The sequence below is a fragment of the Pollachius pollachius genome (assembly GCF_949987615.1).
Source record: "Pollachius pollachius genome assembly, chromosome: 12".
NCBI lineage: Eukaryota > Metazoa > Chordata > Actinopteri > Gadiformes > Gadidae > Pollachius > Pollachius pollachius.
Genome location: NC_136945.1, coordinates 12,349,020 through 12,371,240, shown reverse-complemented (window position 1 = coordinate 12,371,240; position 22,221 = coordinate 12,349,020). Strand labels below are relative to the sequence as shown.

Here is a 22,221-nt window from a genome sequence, read left to right as displayed (position 1 = left end):
TCGATTTTTGTTTGTTCATTTTATTGTATTTTATTGCTGGGCGGGGGGGGGGGGGGAGGATAATTTATATTATGGCTGAAACAGGGCTAGTTTGAGGTTGAATGAAGTATTGATGTCACCAGGGGGAGTCTGTTGATACTTCCTTTTGTCTCAGAGGAAGCCTTAAGCCCACTTGAATCGTTCCATTGCTGTTCTCCAGGGTTGAGTCACAGCGCCACACACACGCACATGCACGCACACACACACACACACACACACACACACACATACACACACAGGTACACCCATTACAATTTCCAATAGTATGATATCCCTCCCCCCTCCCCCAGACACCTGCATGGGCTCCCCTTTCTTACTCACACTGGGGATATACAACCTGAAACCATCGTCACTGTCCCCAATGTGTGAGAATGTGTGTGTTCCTATGGAGTGGGTGTCCAGGGGAAGCCAAAGAGAATGCCCTGAGTTGCCGTGTGGGTGCGTGTTCAACAGACCTGACATTCATATGTAGTTTGAAAAATAATACCTCTCCTTTCCTCCCCTCTATCAGCTTCCACTGTCGCGTCTCTCTCTGGTCAGAAATAGCGGTTCTAAGCATTGTGGGATATGGTTTGGAGGACAGGACGCTGCAAGGACTCAACAGCATCACAGACAGTAAGTCAATCAGGCATGTGATGAATACATCAATCAATCAATGAGTTACTTAGTCAGTAAGGTATTGAGTCAGTCAGTCAGCCAGTCAGTAGTCAGTCAATCAGTCAGTAGTTAGCTTGTTGTTAATGGCTGTGTCTGTACCCCTGGCAGGAGCATGAACCTTATAAGGAGCTTTCTGGATACCAGTAGAGATATCTTCAGATGTGTGTGATAAATACACATAAAACGCAAACACATAAAACACACATGCAAGCCAATGCACCCATATTTACAAACACAAACAGAGAACTGATATACTGTGCTTGATGCCAAATCTCGACATAGCTTTAAAAGTGTCAAATATAAATACATTAGACGTCATATATATAAGAACATCGTTTTTTGTGATGCTATATTTTCAGTTAGAACGGACCCTTGTCAGGTGTCATCGTAGGACAAACACAGGTAGTTCATAACACTAATTATGGCTGTGCTACTCTGAAGCACCAGGGCAGAGGGAGTAGACTAAACTAGTGAACATAAATACGTGTGTATTATCTGCTAGCTGTTTTGTGGCACGTCAAAGTAGCAGACCCATAATTAGTGTTATGAGTGACCTGTGTTTGCCATATGATGATCTAAACTCATGTTTTCTAATTGTGGTATATGAACAATGATTTAACCACATTCTTATGACTTTTGGTCCCTCTTAAGAATTCAAAATGCAAATAGTTCATTTAATTTTTTTACAATTCATTATCAAAAGACTACAATATATATATATATGTTTATAGCAATGGCTTCTCTCATTTTTTAATTCAGTATTATGAGGTCTTCAGATTGTGCTTCAAATATGTGCTTCAAATATTTTATATTAAACACTGCTGGAAAATCTACTCTTAGGTTTTGTTAAACACATGATACAGTGAAATAAGGTAGACTCTGTACAAATGGTAGAACAAATCAAAAATAATATTTAAAACTCATGTATGACCGATTTGTGTCTGTGTTCTGTTGAAGCGATTTACGTTGTTTCTGTGAGTGCCGAATGGTTGTTTGTTGGCAAGTTGATTTCTTGGTCAGAGTGCTGGTATATCGTCCCGGGAGGAGGGACCCATTACCACCTCCATCGCAGCAAGGCTGTGCGTCTTTATTTTATTTTATTTATTTATTTATTCTTTTTGTGTTTTGAATTGGAAGCTGAAGTGGAAGTGGACATCAGGCAGTTGTCATAGACGCTTGCATCCATTTTGAAATAGATCAACAAGGAAATATGTCTGTTGTAAGAAGCCCTAATCAAAACTACAGGATAAGATTAGTACGTACACATATTTGATCGTAAGATGTTATTGTAGCTCATGTGCTGCTTATTATAACATAAATATGCACATTGTGTAAAAGGTTGTGTGGGTGTATGGTGGAAAGTGAAGGGGCGGGATTTCCATTTTCTTCTGTGTTTAAATATAAATAATATAAATACATATGTACTTATCTTGTGTTGACATATAACCAGATGGGCTAAATAATCATAATATTATGGATAAGGATACATCAAAAAATGTATACAGCTATATTCTATATACTGAATCTAGACAGGATATCTAAAACAAAATACTTTCTGAATAGCTGAAAGATCACATCCTTTTTTTTTTTTTACTTTATCACATGTATGTCATATTTGTTTAATGGTTATCGGACAACAGAATAATGAACTGTGAGAAGAGGTGAACAAAAGCTACATTCCTGTGGCTGTACAGTAGGCTATGCAAGGCTATGTAATAGTGGTTAGTAGTAGTATGTTTGATACAACCATTGATCCCAGGGGGTGCCTATAGAAGTCCTGAAAACCCAATATTGCCTTCTAAGCTTAGTATTATTACAAAGATGTGCCCACCAAGGAAGTTACACAACATACACAGTGGCATATACACGCCAAACTAGAACTGAATCCCAGCTCAAAAGGACATTTCCATTTCAGTTCTAAATTCTAATTCTATTCTTTAATTATAGATGGACAGGTGGTTTCCTGACCTCTTTCTTAGGAATTCAAACGAAAATATGTTTAACTCTATAACTGACTGAAAACAGAAAGCAAAGAAACAGCGAGACTGACTCTACCTGTACGTGTACGTGTGTGTGTGTGTGTGTGTGTGTGTGTGTGTGTGTGTGTGTGTATGTGTGCGTGTGTCACAGAGTGTGTGTCTCAGTGTTTGCGGTGAGGTCTGTGGTGTTCTTGTGGTTTTTTTGTTTCAGAGACGAGATGAGGCGCTCAGAGTTGAGAAGCGGACAGCCGAGAGAGATGGCATCTCAAGCGAAGGCTGCTCATTTTCTCATCTTTCTCTCTCTCTCTCTCTCTCTCTTCCTCTCTTCATCGCAGAGAAGAAAAACCAAAGAACAGATGCCTTTCCCCTTCTCGTGTTTATGTGTTTGTGTGTGTGTGTGTGTGTGTGTGTGCACCATGGTGTGTGTGTGTGTGTCTGTTTGTGTGCGTGCATGTGTGCACAGGTGTTCGTGTGCACTAGATAAGGTAAAGCTAAACCATAGTTTACATTTGTTGTTGCTGTTGAATGTAAATACATTTGTGCTCCAGTTACACTCACTAAAATACATTGAAGCATATTACATGAGATGCAGCTTGTTCATGTATATGTATGTGTGTATGTGTGTTCGTGTGTTTGTGTATGTGTGTGTCTCTTTCATTTCTCACCACTCTTTATCCGCTATTCAACCTTATTGTGGAAGTAATTTTCGGAACACTGTTTCGTCTCTGTAATACATATCCCTTGAGACAACAAATTGTTTGTTGACTTTGTGCCAACAAAGACGTATCAATGTACTTGCTTTGTGCTTGTATGTATATTCATAAATGATCAAATCAACAAAAATACTGTGTTGTTTCGTTTCAGTCTTTCAATGTTATTCAGCAGTTTATAAATTGTTTCTCAACTGGAATCCTCAAACACGACATTAAAACAATATATTGTATAATTAAGTCACCAGTCGGTTTCACAGAGGTGTTTGGTTGTCTTACACTTTCCCACATTTGTTGTTACTGACCTTGATCAGGTTACCTCATCTAAAACTCAACATGCGACTATTGACTTTCTGGCACCCTTTTTTCCTCAACGATGCATTAGAGATGTTTAAGGTTAGAAATGGTAAAGCTGAGGTTTTAGGTAAAGGTATAGTTAAGGTAAGGTGTACAATTTCAAAGCGTTGAGTTTAGGTCTTACACTATGGAGTGTTTAGTGTTAGTGGTTGCTGTGGTAAGGGTGTAGGCTGTTGTTGATGACATCAAAAACCTTGATTGGCTAAGGTTAATGCAACAGAGTAATACTAATACTACTACAAGTACTCCTCCTACCACTAATAACAAGGATAATCATAATACATTTTATTTGAATGGCACCAATTCGGACATTGTAATGAATCTGAGGGTGCCAAACAATACACAGAACAACATGCATTGTAAAGAGTATCAACCAAAAGAATAGACACAAATACAAACTGATGCATCAAATTAAAAACAGCACAGAAAGAAATGTGATAGAAGAAGTAATAGAATATGAATAAAAATTACATGCATTTGCATTTGAAGAGGCATTCAAATGGCTAGTTGCAGGCTAATTTTAAGAGGTATGTTTATAAGTGGCGCGTAAAGATGTTAACTTGCTTCCCTGATTCCTTGAGGTATTGTATTCCACAGTTTAGAGGAGTAATTGTCCATCTTTATTTTAGGTTTAGTTGGTAACTAAATGTCAGCAGCAGAGTACATGAGCATTCCCTAGGGGAACCAGAGTTAGTGAGGTATAGGCTGGTCCCCACATTTTTTGATTACTTTAAATAACAAAATAAGGAATTTGAAGTCGATCCTACTATAGCAGCCTTAACTGGAGTGATATATTCTCTTCCATTAATTTTCGTTAGTGAACTAGCAATTCTTCGTTCTGTCTGAGTAGATGCCTCTAAATCCGGAAGGGCAGTTCATTCAGTGAGTTTCAAAAGTCCCAGCTATCTGAAATAATAGCATGAATTTTATCATGTCGTCATGCTGAGTTAAAAAAACGCAGCACAAGTAAGTTATTATAGGATTTATTGGACAATAATACAATTTTGTAATAGTCTGTTAACATTAAATGACTGTCAGTGAATGATGATTTACAAGCACTGCCAATGAATTATCTTCATCAAGTCTTTAACATGATCTCTCTCTTTATCAAATATTTAGGTTGATTCAAATGTCTTCCGCACATTTTAAATAAATATAATAGCCCCAAACAAGACCAATGAATAAAATAGACAAGAGCCGTTACATTCAAATTGTGATTTTAATTTTTGTTTCAATACAAAAGAGGAACATTCATTGTACTTACAAGACATTCTATTTACATACAGAAATAACTTCAGTCACTTCAACCTCAGTGGTACTTTTCAAAGTTTGTACAAGTCTCTAATAAGCACTCACTTAGCATAGCCGTGGTATTAGGATCATTCAAAAACCATGGGGGGCATGAATTCTATACATGGGGTACAAAACCAACACGGTTTGATGTGAGCTTTAGATCGATTGGTTTAGTTTAGTCTCATCTGTCCTTTCCTATAGAGAAAACAATAAAGAACAAAGGAATAATATTGCATGGTCGACACTGACAGACTTTGATACACATATATATACATAGATACATACATACATACATACATACATACATACATACATACATACATACATACACAAGTCAAAATTAAAAAATAACATGAAAATAACGATCCTTAAAGCAATTTATATAAAACATGTAGCTGATACGTGCTGTACACTAGCCTGGCTATCTTTGTTTGTCTACTTACTTTACAAAGTGGTGGCGGCATTTCTTGGGTAACCCTGTCAGAGAATTAGGAGACAAATCAAAATAAGAGTCAGCATTAAACATGCTCCATTCATCGAACCCGGCACAAGCAACATATTCTTTTAACAAATTATCAAACAAACTGCACCCCAATTTTTAGATGACGCTCTAATAACAGTACTCTGTGCATCGGATAAAGAAGGCTGACAGTGACTTCACATTGTTGTTGTATTAAAGTGCGAGGCCTACTCACGGCTGAAGTAGTACAGTGTGGCGAGAAGCGCCAGGGCCAAGCTCGCCAGGATTCCCACCGATGGCCACAAGGCATCGGAGCCACAGCCCTTTGCTAAACAAACACAATATATTATTCAAGGTTAACACAGCATCATAGCCTGTCACACATATGACACTGAAAATATAGACTTGGTATGGATATGGGCATTCAGACTGAAATGTAAACGGACAATCTGCAATGTTCAAGATGATTTGTTTTTTGAACCAAAACGCCATCAATATCCACATTGATGCATCTGTAAGCGCTCCAGGTGCCATCTTCGTGGGGCCGGCCCCTGGGGCCAGCCCCTGGGGCCAGCCCCTGGGGCTGGCCTGGGGGGCCAGCCTGGTTAACTTACGGTGCAGCTTATGGCTCTTCTCCCGGCACCTGCAGACCGGCTTAGATGTGGGTTTAGGCGTGGGTTCTGGAGGGGTCACTGTCAGATAGATGTCCACACAGACAGTTTATTACGACACACACAGACAGAACACTTCCTTGGAAGACATTTGGGCATTTCATTGGACTTTTTTTTGTTTTGTTTTCTATGGTTGGCAATTAACCCCCTTCCTGATAATCAACCCCAAAGGTTAATTATCAGGAAGGGGGTTAATTGCCAGGGCATGATTGGCTGAAGTCTGAAAAATAACATTTAGTTCAATGGTTTTTCCAGGGGATGCTTTGAGTAGGTGAAACAACGGTATCTCTTTTATCTAGCACCACAGTTCAATCAGACAAAAAGAAGGATTGCCTTTGAACTGCCGGTCGTTTGTTTTACACAAGGGCGCATTGGCGTAACACTCTCAACTAACGCAACACCAAGACAATTACTAGTTGCATGTGATAAAGGTGTGCTACCTTTAACTAGCATTTACTTCAACATTTATTTTCCCTTAGTATAACTTTAGCTGTACTTTCTGTGTACTTTTTGATTTTATATCTTGCATCTTTTCTTTTCCATGCAACTGTGATTTAATAAATATTTTCCCTCCGGGAATTAATAAAGTGTTATCTATCTATCAATAAAAATAAACATGACTTGACTTGATGCTTGACCTTGCCTACGGGTCAGACCTCGGTTTGTACGTCCCAACGTTTACCCTCCCCGGGTAAACGGGCTGAGCAGACCTGTGGGTACTGGAGAGTAACTTGGGAGACACTTGGGTAAAGTGACTCCCAAATATATAATTTCAGTGGCACGGCGCTACTACTGACCCCCAGGCAGCAGAACGACCCCTGGAGCCCAGATGGCCTCCATCAGCTTGCTCTTTGACACACAGGAGTACATGGCGTTGTCCTCCCGCATCAAGTTGGCGATGCGCAGCGTCGACTTGCCGCTGTTCATCGTGGCGGTGAAGCGGCTCTTGTCCAAGCCTGGGTTGTGATAAATGCGGTCAGCGGTGTTCACGCTCAGCAGGAACTGCTGGCTTTCATTCTTCAGGATGCGGAACCACAGGAAAACATCGCAGGGGTCCTGGTGACACACACAGGCCAGCGCCTCGCTGCCGTTGATCTCGGGGTAACGGACAGGTTCCTGAGCAGAACCTGGGGGGGAGGGAGGGGGGGGATCGATGTCAAAAGAAGGTCAATCTAGGGATTGGACTGAGAACTACAATATGTATTGTTATAGTTCTGTTCTTCATCGCTTATCTTCTAAGCTGTATTATTTTGATCCCTTGAGATTTTGTGTAGCTCAATCGCTTACGCATGTGATTGAGAGGGGAAGGATTCGATTCAGCGGGGAGGACACTGATTAATTATATTACTATTGTTAGATGATTTATCTGTTTTGATGACCGGTGGATGTCGACAATATGGGTCGTTACACTTCTCTAGACTTTAGAAATGTTGCATTGAAAATATAAAGGTTCAATGGAAGTTTATCATAAGCTCAGCGATAAAGGATTGTTTCCCCCAAAGGCCAGAAAATGCTTTTGGGAGGCTTAGTGTGTATAGCCTTTAGAAACTGATGCCAAAAACGCATTCGGCCATCCAGGGAATTTGCGTACATTGTCAAAATAAAGAAGATACAACCAGTTAACACAATGATCATATTATGTACCAATAGGTTACAGAGGCCCATTATCATAAAAAGATATGTTAAGCAAGAATGGAAATTAGGCTGAACCATGGCGAAACACATGAAGAAGCTTCCAGTCTAATTTAGAAAGGTTGGCATGATGCAAAGGCAGCATTGTGACACCACCTCACCTTGTATGCAGTGTTGCAAATACATTGAAGATGTCTTAAAGGTTTCTATAAAGAAGATGTTATCTCCTCTATTTTTAGAACTTTTACTTTAAGCCAAGTACATGTTGACATATGAATGGTGCTTGAAAATAATCAATGTAACCTGGTCCCCTGTGTTAAGGTCCTCGTGCCGCTTCAGATTGTTCTAATTCAGTAAAGATGGAAATATAATTAAGTGTATATTACATTATACACATTATTCAATATCACAATATATATAGTATATATATATAGTTTAGTCTTTATTTGGTGTTGTTTACGGCCGCTGATCAAAATGTACGTAACAACCTCAATACGTATCATTTTAAATACCAAGGGGTACAAATAAACCAAATGTCTCAATCCAAATAAAGCTCTGTTTTAAGAGCAATTCATAGAGATAAAGACATCTCTATTGTCTCAACAATGTATGACACATTACAAGACCTTGATGGGAACTTGGGTAGTTGTCCTGTCAGATTTCTTTAGTAACATCTTAGATAAAATCTCAAGATACAATATGGTAATTATATTATTAAATACACATTGAAATACTTCAGGGACGTTCTCTCTTTTTATTGAATAATACCAACGTAAAAGCATTCGAGATATGAATTTCCAAAATGACGGTGACATTGTTAGACTATCTAACCCATATTTACAACTATAACAATACATTTGTGTAAAAGATGATCATTTACAGGAAACCTAGGACAAGCTTCACAAGCTATACTAGACCTGGGTCATAAACAACAAAATAACTAAGTTGTACACATGAGGCCTGAGACTACGTATGCACCGGAATACACTTAATACCGTGATGCGTTTGCACAAAGCTGCGTAAAAGCAACAACTTTTATCGGCCTTACCTGATGTCCAGCAGAAACATGTGACAGTTGTCCATACCAGCACTAAGTAGGTCATCTTGGCAGGCGGCCGGCAGCACCTGTGTCTGTGCATGTCTGTGTCTTCAGGTTGGTGATGGTGATAGTGGGGGTTGGATGGTTTCTTTTCCTGCTTTCTATCTGTCAGAGAGGATGGGAGGAACTGTGATGACAGGGCTCTCAGTCGTCAAGGTAACACCCCAACTGTGACACACACACACACACACACACACACACACACACACACACACACACACACACACACACACACACACACACACACACACACACACAGAGGGCCTTTCAGAACAGGACTGGAAACAGTACAGCAATTTCTTTTTAGATACTCAGTCACTGTGAGGAACAACTTCAATGCATACTTCTCAATTCACACAAAACAACGTGACTTTACACGATATTCTAAAGTATGTGGGTACAAAGACGCTCAAATAGAGCATGAAAATGACTAGGACTAAAAACGTTTGACACGTTCTTCTCCCAAGATCTGATGTATACAACCATCAAGAAATGACAAACAAAAGAATTCAGTCGCAGAACTTCACGCGCCACAAAGAGAAAAAGCTGCCACATGCAAGCATCTGGGTGCAGGATTGTGGTGTGGACCCCTGCCCAGACAGCTGCATGGCCCAGGCCTCAGGGGAGGTCATGTTGGAGTGCATGTCCTACTATAGAGCTGGGGATTGGTTAGGCAGAGCTCTGATCCTACGCACCTGGGCTTCAGAGCTCTACAGACAACCTAGTAGAGCCAGCGTAGGAGAAACCCTGCCGTGGTATACGTTCATCACATGGGCTTTACGGAGCGCAGTAGGCCTTCTACTTGTTGGCCTCTTTACAAACTTTGAGGTGCCGCGACAAATGTGAACTGTAAATGGGTAGTAGGTTTGATTAGTAGACCAATACATCTGTCCATCATTCATCCATCCAGCTATTCACATCACAAGCCACGTGAATGTGGACGGAATAGTATTGAGAGATCCTTCGAGATTATCTAGGCAAATGTTTAGTATTCAAAGGTATTAATAAGTTGTGTAGCCTATCTGTATAAATGGTTTACTATTTTTCAATACATTTCTCAATCAAATCTTACTTGTAGCATTCTAAGCCTTGAGAAAAAACATATTTGCCCTTTGTTGATAAGCATATAACATTTTGTTTCTAAGCAACAAATAATCCTGATTATTAATAAATATTACTTATTCCTTGTGTTATTGCCTATAGCCCAAAATAGGTTATATATTAGAATGGCTTAATCTTAAAGTTCCATCCTTACGTTCTTAAATTGAATATTCTTAAATTGAATACCTCTATATGATAGGAGTGTTAAAAGAAGGAGGATAGGAATCATAGCTAATTCAATTGCAAACATTTTGATGACTGGAAGTAAATACAAAAACTATCACAAATATCCATATATATGGATAAATGATACAAAACACTCAAATCTAATAGGATGTTAGGCTCATGTAATGTATGGAGCCCAAGAGATCCAATATAGTCCTATAGGGTTGCGTTCTTTTAAAATTGCAATAATACCAAATAGAAAAAAACATTCTGTAAAGAAAACTTTGAAACTATAATGTGCCTTGTTCATTCATAGATGAAAAATACAAATGAATGCGTTTGGTTATCCATTGGTTATTCATATAGAGCCAACACAGTTTATACAACCATATCTAAAGCCATTTCTATCCACGATATCAGAGCTCAGGCAGTAATTTTGCAATGCATTCATATGTTGTACAATATACTGTATAATTCCTAGTGTATCTACAATCTACTCTGTAGCTTGTGATCTATGTGTGGGCTGTGTTTCAAAAGGGTTCTGGGTGTATACAGAGCCTATGGTAGTCCTTAACACGGAGGATGTGGGTACCGGTACAACCTGGCGGGGGTCGTGGATGCGAGCGTGAGGCGGAGAGAACCGCAGGATTCTTTGAAAACAGGAGCTTTGAGGGCCGGCGACAGAGGCACTCTCCACACATCTCTGTGTGGGCCTTGCAGTGCTGTTTATTGCAGCACTCTATAGGGTAATATGGCTAGTAGTAGAGTTAGTGTTAGTTACATGGTTTAGGTTAGTAGGAGGGTTAGTGTTTGGAACAGGGTTAGGGTTATTAGTAGTAGTAGAAGAGGGTTAGTGTTAGTACGGTTAGGGCTAGTAGTTGGGTTAGTTGCAGTAGTGTTTTAGTAACAGGGTTAGTGTTAGTAGTAGTGTTGGAGGAGGGTTAGTGTTAGTAGTACGGCTTGGGCCTGTAGTGCGGTTAGTTGTAGGGTTGTATCAAATTTCCACCGGGGACGTACGCGCCGCGGAACGGCTGCGAACTCTGCCCTGCGTCAATTTCCACCGGGCGCGTAACGGCACCGTAGCGCTGCCTTGCGAGCCAGCCGTATTCACGCGAGATCACGACGAGACCACGCGATAATCTTAAACCTAATGTACTCACCTTCCACTCCCAAAACTACTGCAATTGAATGCCAGGCTTTGTCCTTTCTGACATTGTCCTTATAAAAAGGATGATTCATTTCATAAATTATTTTATGTTGCTCCTCTTCGACAATCAGTCTCTCGTCGTCCATGTTGCCAACCCTCTGAGACCCTTTGATTGATTGACTGCTGACCTGGTTTCACCGGTCATGACGTAATGTTGATGTGATGTTGTGATAGGCTACATGAGCTGAGTATTGTGTTTTATCTGAGACGTTCCGTAGCGCGCCCGGTGGAAATGGTTTCATTGATTAGAGTGGCAGCGATCAGCAGCGATGACCGCGGCGCTTACGTCCCCGGTGGAAATCAGGCTTTAGGGTTAGTTTTAGTGTTAGCACAAGGGTAAGTGGTGGAAGTAGGTTTAGGGCTAGGTTAGTAGAGTGGTAAGTTAGTAGGAGGGTTATTGTTAGTAGTAGGGTAAGAATTTGTGATAGTAGTAGGGTTAGGGCTAGTTAAGGGGATAAGTTTTTGTTAGAAATTGTATAGGCCTATATATGATCTTCCAAATCTCGTGATTCAAATAAACCATGATTTGTATAATAACCAATATTGGCTCACATTTCACATATTGTGTGACGTAGTTTAATTTCTCAGAGTAAAAAATGATTGAATATGCCTTCCGGCAACCTTATTTTAGTTGCATTGTTGATCATTGTTCAATTTAATGTCAATGTATTCATCTGATCTTTCTCCAAAAAGTAATGAATTCATTTAAGTGCTTGGGCTCTTTATTGGAACCCATTGATAAGGGACTTAATTCCAAACAGCTTGATTCCTGCAATGCGGGTTGGGGACTGAAAACCTTGCAAAGATCTTACCTAGCGGCATGCCAATGCAATTGGTGTGATGCTTAGACAAGCTTAGGCTAATCAAACATAGGAGGCAGTCCCAGAAAGAAATTAGTGATTTGTCCCCATCAATCATTTTGACTGATAGTACAAAGACCGAGACCTACCCGTTTCTTCACCGTTTGGGATTCATTAAGTAATTGGCACAAAACATCAACGTGTAAAATTAAATTGCAATGAAAATAAACCCTGATGCATCTGTTCATGTTAAGCACTGTGTCCTCGTTGTCACCTTTGCAGCTGTCTGACCCCAAACGAACTGCAAACTGTGCACATTGCACACGTACATGAGCTAAATGTAAGTGAAGCCTACCATCGTCAGAACCGTCGTTTTTATCTTCGTTTTTTGATTTTTTAAATCATGGTTGAACAGTGCCAACTACAGGCTGCTAAAGGAACTACAATTTAGATTTCACAAAGACCCTGAATAATTGCAAATACTTAAATTTGACATGATATTAATTACATAAAACCAATAATATATTAGAAAATGTAAACATATGAGTAGTACAGTGCATGAATTGATAAATAAACTAATATGATAAAGAAAAATAGCTTTATTGTGACAAGAAAAGATGTGTATTAAAAAAAACAGCGAAGGTTTTCCATTAATTAATACAAATTACAGAAATAACTAGCCAGCCAACTAGGATGCTTGGACAACACAAGGCTTTCTGGATCTTCTTACACGGCAGTCAATTAATAACTTTTTCATGAAATCTGTCCGGTTGTTAATGTTGGGAGGGCTTGATGAAAAGTTAGAGTTGGGCGTCTAAAACAGGCCCATAGACTCATCCCACAGCTTCTCTTCCTCCGTCCGCTTGTCCTCCATCTCTCGCTGTTTCTTCTTCTCCTTCCTGGGTTTGGGTTTAAGTGGCACGGCCATTTGTGTCTCTGCTTGCTCAGGGGTAATCTGAGCCTCTGGGTGCGTCGCCACCAGTTCCTTCTGCATTTCTGACGGATTCCTGGCCTTCAAGTGTTTCACAGCCAGCGCCGTCTCTTCTAATCCTTCACCCTCCACAGACTCCTCGTGACTCCTCTCCGGCCTTCGCCTCCGAACGGGATCTCGATGTCCCTTTCTGCTGCTCTCTGTGTGAGCGATCCCGCCTTCCTCTCCTCCTCCTCCTCTTCTCTCCTGGGAGCGGTTGCGCCTCGCCCTCTTCCGTCGCTGCACCCTCCAAACCTCCTCATTAGAGTCCCGTTCTCCTAACCGCTTCTCCCTCCCGCTCCTGTGTGTCCTCCCCTTCCTCTTCTCCTCCTCACTGTCACTGCTGGAGGAAGACGAGGAGGAGGACGACGACGAGGAGTAGGACGAGGAGCTCGACTGCTCGCTGTGCCTCTTCCGTGCCCCCGGTCGGTTAGGGTTGGGGGGGTAAGGGGCGCCTGTGTTTGGGAAGAGCGCTGGGTGAGGGAAGGAGGGACCGGGCTGATATGGAGGAGGACCCCAGCCAGCGGCCGGGTAGCCTGGACCCAAGAGGGGCTTGGACGATGGGGGCTCAATGACTGGGGGACAGTTCAGTTCATATATTCTGTGATGTACACTGTCCCTTGGATCCCTTTCGGTGCTGTCGCCGTCCTTCTGTTTGCCTCCCTTGGGTGTCAGGTGACTGGCTGCCGGGGTGTTGATCCCACGAGCCTTCTGGACCTGAATGTAGTCGGCCAGTTCATCCGCAAAGGAGCTGTAGTCCTTTGGTTGAGACTTGCACAGGTCAATCACCTTCTTCTCCCTGGTCAACACATCAGGACTGGTTAATGGTGCCTTTTCATTCTTATTCTTAGTCCACAATCTTGTAGGTGCTAAACCATTCCATTTTTCAACTGGAAAGGTGATTGTTGATGAGACTTCGATGACTTGGATTTGATGGAATTGAATGGAACTCACTTGACCTGGTGCTTGTTCCCCTTCATGTGTGCCTGATACATTTCCACAGAGGTGAACCGTGCATTGCACACCTGACAGATCAGACCTCTTGCTGCAGACAAAAGGAGTCACACAAATACAAAAGGCTTTAGCTTTTGGGGGATGGATGAAGCAGCTGAACGGGACTCATCCACTAACAAACTGTTAAAGACTAGAGTACGTTCCGACCAAAAACTTTATGTAAAGACAGATGCTCTGGGCAGTACCTTGCTGGGCATCCTTTCCGAGGCCTCGCATGAACTTCTCCCTGGCTTTGTTCCTTTGGTGCTTGCGGCCGTTGTAGTGCTGCAGTGCCATCATGGGGTTGTTGAAAGGAGCAGAGCATAGTGCGCAGTAATTAGGGTCCTTCAGATCCTGCCCGGGGTTTGCCGCGGTGCAGACTGCGGGCTTCACGTTGTATGAAGCTTGCGTCTGGCCAGAATGAGTTGGTAGGCCCGGCTGATTCAACTCTAAGAGGTTGAAACAAGACTGAGTCTCAACAGCACTTCCTTTGTGAAACCCTTACAGAGACTTAGTTACAGACACTGGCCAATTACACGCATACAGTTCCCCTTCTCTGGCAACACGAAAGATTGAAAACATATATGAAGCGAAAGAAATCACATAGATTGGAGCTTGTCTGCCATCAGACTTTAGACAAGAATCTAAGGTTTGATTTGTGATACTAGCTATGCTTTAAAGATGTACTTGGTACAAACATGGCAACACTTAGTTTAGGAAGGAGTTTAAAAGTTTTGGTCTTGACATTATAAAACTTGCCTTTGGATGGTTCGAAGGGTTGCCTACGCAGATTTTGAGCATGGACCTTGCCTTTGAAATGGGACATTGCCACCACCGGGGAACAGAACATCATGTTGCATAACTTACAGAAGAGGTCTGTGTGTGTCGGCACGGCACATCTTTCTGAGAAAAACAGAGGCATAGAACTATTTTCACTTTTATCCTTTTCTTTACTTAAATAAATTCAGGACAATGAACTCAGATTCCCTTAATGCCCAGCATGGTATATACAGCTGCTTATGAATATTATTTTCACTGGCTAATAGTGAACTTAAGATCGACTGGCGCTGCTCTAGGCCACAGCCAGACGTGTCCTCCGATATTTAATTGCTGAACCAATAACAGGTTATTTCTGATCAAATGTTGACTGAATATTAAGGATCACTCAATGATTGTATCATTCATTCAGCTGCATCATTTACCTTGAGTTCTCCTGAGTCTTTGCTCATGGTCCCCACTGCCCTCTGGCTCTCCAGGTACATCTTCACTTTCTGGTTGTGCTTCTCTCCCTTAGGGTTAGGAGAACACAGATGTCACCGAAGACTATTTATCATTCAAGAGAGGATTCTCACTTAACTTCATGCAGCGATGCCCATCTCATAATGTATGTGAGGCTCAAATAAGAGCATAGTGTCACACACATGGCAGTAGTGATTAGAAAGAAGACCCTTCATTAAGTCCTGGTCACTCGGGTTTCCTACCAGGTCAAAAACAGTTTTGATATTTGAAAGTTTCACATTTTTTTAGCCTAGACAAGCTTAGGCTAATCAAACATAGGAGGCAGTGCCAGAAAGGAATGAGTGATTTGTCCCCATCAATCATTTTGACTGATAGTACAAAGACAGAGAATTACCCATTTCTTCACCGTTTGGGATTCATTAAGTATATGGCACAAAACATCAACGTGTAAAATTAAATTGCAATGAAATGAAACCCTGATGCATCTGTTCATGTTAAGCACTGTGTCCTCGTTGTCACCTTTGCAGCTGTCTGACCCCAAACGAACTGCAAACTGTGCACATTGCACACGTACATGAGCTAAATGTAAGTGAAGCATACCATCATCACAACCGTCGTTTTTATCTTCATTTTTTGTTAACAAACTTCATGCTTATTCAAGTAGTATATTCTGACAGCGTTAGTTATGCTGCTCTGCATAAATCATGGGTGAACAGTGCCAACTACAGGCTGCTAAAGGAACTACAATTTAGATTTCACAAAGACCCTGAATAAATGCAAATACTTATATTTGACATGATATTAATTACATACAACCAATAATATATTAGAAAATGTAAACATATGAGTAGTACAGTGCAATCAATGATAATTAAACTAATATGATAAAGAAAAATAGCTTTATTGTGACAAGAAAAGATGTGTATTAAAAAAAACAGCAAAGGTTTTCCATTAATTAATACAAATTATAGAAATAACTAGCCAGCCAACTAGGATGCTTGGACAACACAAGGCTTTCTGGATCTTCTTACGCGGCAGTCAATTAATAACTTTTTCATGAAATCTGTCCGGTTGTTAATGTTGGGAGGGCTTGATGAAAAGTTAGAGTTGGGCGTCTAAAACAGGCCCATAGACTCATCCCACAGCTTCTCTTCCTCCGTCCGCTTGTCCTCCATCTCTCGCTGTTTCTTCTTCTCCTTCCTGGGTTTGGGTTTAAGTGGCACGGCCATTTGTGTCTCTGCTTGCTCAGGGATAAACTGAGCCTCTGGGTGCGTCGCCACCAGTTCCTTCTGCATTTCTGACGGATTCCTGGCCTTCAAGTGTTTCACAGCCAGCGCCGTCTCTTCTAATCCTTCACCCTCCACAGACTCCTCGTGACTCCTCTCCGGCCTTCGCCTCCGAACGGGATCTCGATGTCCCTTTCTGCTGCTCTCTGTGCGAGCGATCCCGCCTTCCTCTCCTCCTCCTCCTCCTCTTCTCTCCTGGGAGCGGTTGCGCCTCGCCCTCTTCCGTCGCTGCGCCCTCCAAACCTCCTCATCAGAGTCCCGTTCTCCTAACCGCTTCTCCCTCCCGCTCCTGTGTCTCCTCCCCTTCCTCTTCTCCTCCTCACTGTCACTGCTGGAGGAAGACGAGGAGGAGGACGACGACGAGGAGTAGGACGAGGAGCTCGACTGCTCGCTGTGCCTCTTCCGTGCCCCCGGTCGGTTAGGGTTGGGGGGGTAAGGGGCGCCTGTGCTTGGGAAGAGCGCTGGGTGAGGGAAGGAGGGACCGGGCTGATATGGAGGAGGACCCCAGCCAGCGGCCGGGTAGCCTGGACCCAAGAGGGGCTTGGACGATGGGGGCTCAATGACTGGGGGACAGTTCAGTTCATATATTCTGTGATGTACACTGTCCCTTGGATCCCTTTCGGTGCTGTCGCCGTCCTTCTGTTTGCCTCCCTTGGGTGTCAGGTGACTGGCTGCCGGGGTGTTGATCCCACGAGCCTTCTGGACCTGAATGTAGTCGGCCAGTTCATCCGCAAAGGAGCTGTAGTCCTTTGGTTGAGACTTGCACAGGTCAATCACCTTCTTCTCCCTGGTCAACACATCAGGACTGGTTAATGGTGCCTTTTCATTCTTATTCTTAGTCCACAATCTTGTAGGTGCTAAACCATTCCATTTTTCAACTGGAAAGGTGATTGTTGATGAGACTTCGATGACTTGGATTTGATGGAATTGAATGGAACTCACTTGACCTGGTGCTTGTTCCCCTTCATGTGTGCCTGATACATTTCCACGGAGGTGAACCGTGCATTGCACACCTGACAGATCAGACCTCTTGCTGCAGACAAAAGGAGTCACACAAATACAAAAGGCTTGAGCTTTTGGGGGATGGATAAAGCAGCTGAACGGGACTCATCCACTAACAAACTGTTAAAGACTAGAGTACGTTCCGACCAAAAACTTTATGTAAAGACAGATGCTCTGGGCAGTACCTTGCTGGGCATCCTCTCCGAGGCCTCGCATCAACTTCTCCCTGGCTTTGTTCCTTTGGTGCTTGCGGCCGTTGTAGTGCTGCAGTGCCATCTTGGGGTTGTTGAAAGCAGCAGAGCATAGTGCGCAGTAATTGGGGTCCTTCAGATCCTGCCCGGGGTTTGCCGTGGTGCAGACTGCGGGCTTCACGTTGTATGAAGCCTGCGTCTGGCCAGAATGAGTTGGTAGGCCCGGCTGATTCAACTCTAAGAGGTTGAAACAAGACTGAGTCTCAACAGCACTTCCTTTGTGAAACCCTTACAGAGACTTAGTTACAGACACTGGCCAATTACACGCATACAGTTCCCCTTCTCTGGCAACACGAAGGATTGAAAACATATATGAAGTGAAAGAAATCACATAGATTGGAGCTTGTCTGCCATCAGACTTTAGACAAGAATCTAAGGTCTGATTTGTGATACTAGCTATGCTTTAAAGATGTAGTTAGTACAAACATGGCAACACTTAGTTTAGGAAGGAGTTTAAAAGTTTTGGTCTTGACATTATAAAACTTGCCTTTGGATGGTTCGAAGGGTTGCCTACGCAGGTTTTGAGCATGGACCTTGCCTTTGAAATGGGACATTGCCACAACCGGGGAACAGAACACCATGTTGCATAACTTACAGAAGAGGTCTATGTGTGTCGGCACATCTTTCTGAGAAAAACAGAGGCATAGAACTATTTTCACTTTTATCCTTTTCTTTTACTTAAGTAAATTTATGACAATGAACTCAGATTCCCAGAATGCCCAACATGGTATATACAGCTGCTTATGAATATTATTTTCACTGGCTAACAGTGAACTTAAGATCGACTGGCGCTGCTCTAGGCCACAGCCAGACGTGTCCTCCGATATTTAATTGCTGAACCAATAACAGGTTATTTCTGATCAAATGTTGACTGAATATTAAGGATCACTCAATGATTGTATCATTCATTCAGCCGCATCATTTACCTTGAGTTCTCCTGAGTCTTTGCTCATGGTCCCCACTGCCCTCTGGCTCTCCAGGTACATCTTCACTTTCTGGTTGTGCTTCTCTCCCTTAGGGTTAGGAGAACACAGATGTCACCGAAGACTATTTATCATTCAAGAGAGGATTCTTACTAAACTTCATGCAGCGACGCCCACCTCATAATGTATGTGAGGCTCAAATAAGAGCATAGTGTCACACACATGGCAGTAGTCATCAGAAAGAAGACCCTTCATTAAGTCCTGGTCACTCGGGTTTCCTACCAGGTCAAAAACGGTTAAAGGTTAGTTTAAATAGTTTCCCAAAAAAAAACACAACTGAACTGTAAATCATCATTTCAAAGTATAGATAAAGCCCACAGCTTTTCTGTATACGGTTATTTGTATGGTCTACAAGAACAATAGCCAGCATGGGATTTTTTTGGGAAATGTTTGATTCCTTGTACCTAATAGGCATCATGCACATTGCTACTACTAGGAAATTACTTATGCCGTGTCCATATAAACATGCTCATTAATAATTTACCCCACATATGGTCTTACCTTGAGCTTATTTGCTACTTTGAGGGGCCACCGACATAATGCAGGTATCATGTACTCTTAAAATGTACTAGCCCATCTGCTTAAAGCAGGTTCACTTGCAGCCTATTACAGATCATATCATTGTCTGTTATGTAATTATCGCTACTTTAATGACTAATGTAAATGACAATACATACATACATTGTACTTTAATGTTGAATGAATAAAAAACAAATTTAAAAACATGCCAGAACATACTGTATTTTATGATAAATACATTACAGATGCACTTCTTAATATTATTTCCGGGATCATTACTGGAGTTGACTGTACCCCATTATACATTATCCTTAAGGGTACATTTTCTGAAGACACCACGCAGCGCCAGGCAAGGGAATTACTGGCATTAGCGCCAAATAAGTAGTTTTTTGACTTGTTAATAAGTGGACCCTTTCTGAAGCAGTTGCATTATGCCAACCATTTATTTTATTTTGTTAAATAACAATGAATACATAAATGGAGGGCAAGATTGGCCTTTCTACTAAAGAGTCAAGCCTATTTATTTATTAATTAGCAATATCGATCATCATAAACTTGAAAAAGTGTCGGATGAATGTACGTAAGAAATGTAATCCAGCAACACCGCCGTGGCTCTTTGACACTCGTAAGTAGTAATGGGGAGGGGTCTAAAACTGACACCTTTGATTGCCATTTAAAGCCCAAAATAACCGAAATACATCGTCCAGCTTTTAGCCCTTTACAAGGTCCTTCTATAAAATCCCCCATCCATATGCTGATGTTGGGGGTCCGACTTAAAGTATAACTTGTTGGTGTGTGGATGAAAAGGGAAGACGTTTGCAGTAAGCTTTGTTAGCTTGTCAACTACCTAGTTAGCCACCAGAAAGAACCCTTACACAGGTCGTTTTGTTGCTATTCTACTTTCTAATGGGCCTAACTTATATTGGTTGAGTTTTATTGGGAGATTATACTACAAGCGAGTCTCATACGCAAGAAAGGCAATAAATAACAACTCGAGTTAGCTAAGAGGCTAGCTAACCCACGTAAGGCAGTTGCTAGCAAGTTAGCCAAGAGGCTGACGTTAGCATTCCACTTAGGACGCCATGACTGGATTTTCGCTTTCTAGACAAACTCACCTTTAGTCTGGGCACTTTTTATTTTAGTGTTTATTAATTTGCCACCATCGTTTAAAGAGGCCGCGAAAGGGGTACTACTCAAAGTGTTATCATCTGACTCTGCGAGTTGCGTAGCACAGACGCGCCCCTCCATTTTTTCCTTTATTGTGAGAAATGCGCACATCCGCAATTTGGTTTATGTGCCACAGTAGGCGGAGGAGAGGGTCATGCATTGTAGCGTTATCCGGTCTACCGGTACGCTATTTCCGGTATCAATAGGCTGGGTACGCCCATTGACTTACGCCAATAGCCGGAGCGCAAAGAAGATAACATGACAAGAATGACAACGAAACATTTTAATATAAATGTTTTATTTTATTTTATATTATTCGACACGATGGCACCTGATTAATGATTCAACCAAAAAGCAAAATATACATGTTGATATTTTTATTTTAACCATTGTAAATGCAAGACATTTATGCATGTTTCTCACCTCTTCCAACACAAATCACTTTGAAAGAAAGAAAAACCCAACATTAACAAAATATATCCTTTATTATAGGATATAAGGGCACACATACAAGGAAAGGATGTTTGAAACCTTTAATTGGCAATGTATTATAGACCACAGAGAGCCAAGAAAAAAAAATGAAAAAGAAAATGTATTTTACGAAGCCCATTTAGTCAAGTAACTAATTTCCCCTATTTAGAAAAGAAGTGCAAACTGATGTCACTTTCTCTTCTGTAACTCTCTGGCCAGGACATCCATCTGTGGACAAAAATATTAAGCCTGATAAATATCTTAATTAATAAAAATAATGAACAAAAAACCAGCAACAAACAACAAAGCATTTGTGTTGAATTCTCAGATGAGTTATACTTTTAATATGATTTAATTTGAATGTTGTTATCATTTCAATCAATGCAGCATGTCAGATACAGTTTGAACCCAACAGGTCCTTTTGCATTTACTTACAAAGATGTTTCTCAAGGTGCCTCTGTGCTGGGGCCTCAGGTAGCTACACTCCCCCGCCTCACACAGCTTGATCTCGTCTGAAACCTGGAGGGGAGAAAGGGAGGGAAGCCACATTTACCTTCAAAAATAATATGTGAAGGGTGACATAGGAGAAAAATCAAGGTATAAGATAATCTAGTGTTGAGGGTGCATGACTCAAAGCTAAAAGGTTCCAAGTTTGAACGCCGACCTATCCAGTCAGCTGCCTCACCCATACCTGCTCATGAATGACATGCATCAATCACTTTTAATGTAGTAAAAACTGAACAATGCCGCAGTTTGGATAAAGACGTCAGATACAGGACCAAATAGGTAATTGAAAGTATGGCAGACTGGTTCACTCGTCCATTCCTACCTCAGAGGTGGTGAATGCCTCCAGCTCTCTCTTTCCTCCAGGGTACCAGCCATGAGACCAGTGCTGGGCGGTGGAGAGCTGAACCCCCAGACACAGCAGGAGGCCCAGAAGCAGCACCAGCCGAGACACGTACATCATGGTCCTGGCACCGAGGAGGAGAGGTCACAACGATGGAATCCACAAACACAAAGGAGAAAGAAGTATGAGTCATTTATACAAGGCTTATGGGAAAATGTGATGTATGATCTGATACACTTAAATATCATCTTATATTTGACTTACCACTTCATAAAATAGCTTTGATTGTGATTTGCATGTTATTTCCATAAATACGAGCTAAA

General features: G+C 41.7%; 3 protein-coding genes across 3 annotated transcripts; all 3 read right to left on the bottom strand.

Annotated features, from left to right (window-relative positions):
* Positions 1-4,942: 4,942 nt before the first annotated feature.
* cd8b (cd8 beta) lies at positions 4,943-8,967 on the bottom strand. Its single transcript, XM_079748526.1, has 6 exons — positions 8,847-8,967; positions 6,964-7,293; positions 6,110-6,187; positions 5,731-5,823; positions 5,479-5,512; positions 4,943-5,230 (listed from the first exon to the last, which is right to left on the bottom strand). The coding sequence occupies exons 1-6, from the start codon at positions 8,935-8,937 to the stop codon at positions 5,206-5,208; spliced, it is 651 nt and encodes a 216-aa protein (XP_079604652.1). The 5' UTR covers positions 8,938-8,967; the 3' UTR covers positions 4,943-5,205.
* A 3,787-nt stretch (positions 8,968-12,754) lies between these two features.
* Positions 12,755-20,661, bottom strand: zmat1 (zinc finger matrin-type 1; the record flags this gene model as incomplete). The annotated part of the gene is made up of 13 exons (XM_079747640.1): positions 12,755-13,939; positions 14,095-14,185; positions 14,340-14,582; positions 14,893-15,036; positions 15,336-15,422; positions 16,499-17,445; positions 17,601-17,691; positions 17,846-18,139; positions 18,243-18,253; positions 18,305-18,537; positions 18,838-18,924; positions 19,012-19,112; positions 20,529-20,661. 13 exons carry the CDS (start codon positions 20,659-20,661, stop codon positions 12,985-12,987), a joined length of 3,417 nt encoding a protein of 1,138 aa, XP_079603766.1. The 3' UTR covers positions 12,755-12,984.
* A 579-nt stretch (positions 20,662-21,240) lies between these two features.
* On the bottom strand, positions 21,241-22,018 carry gnrh2 (gonadotropin-releasing hormone 2; the record flags this gene model as incomplete). Its single annotated transcript, XM_079748737.1, has 3 exons — positions 21,241-21,279; positions 21,487-21,570; positions 21,881-22,018. 3 exons carry the CDS (start codon positions 22,016-22,018, stop codon positions 21,241-21,243), a joined length of 261 nt encoding a protein of 86 aa, XP_079604863.1.
* Positions 22,019-22,221: the final 203 nt, after the last annotated feature.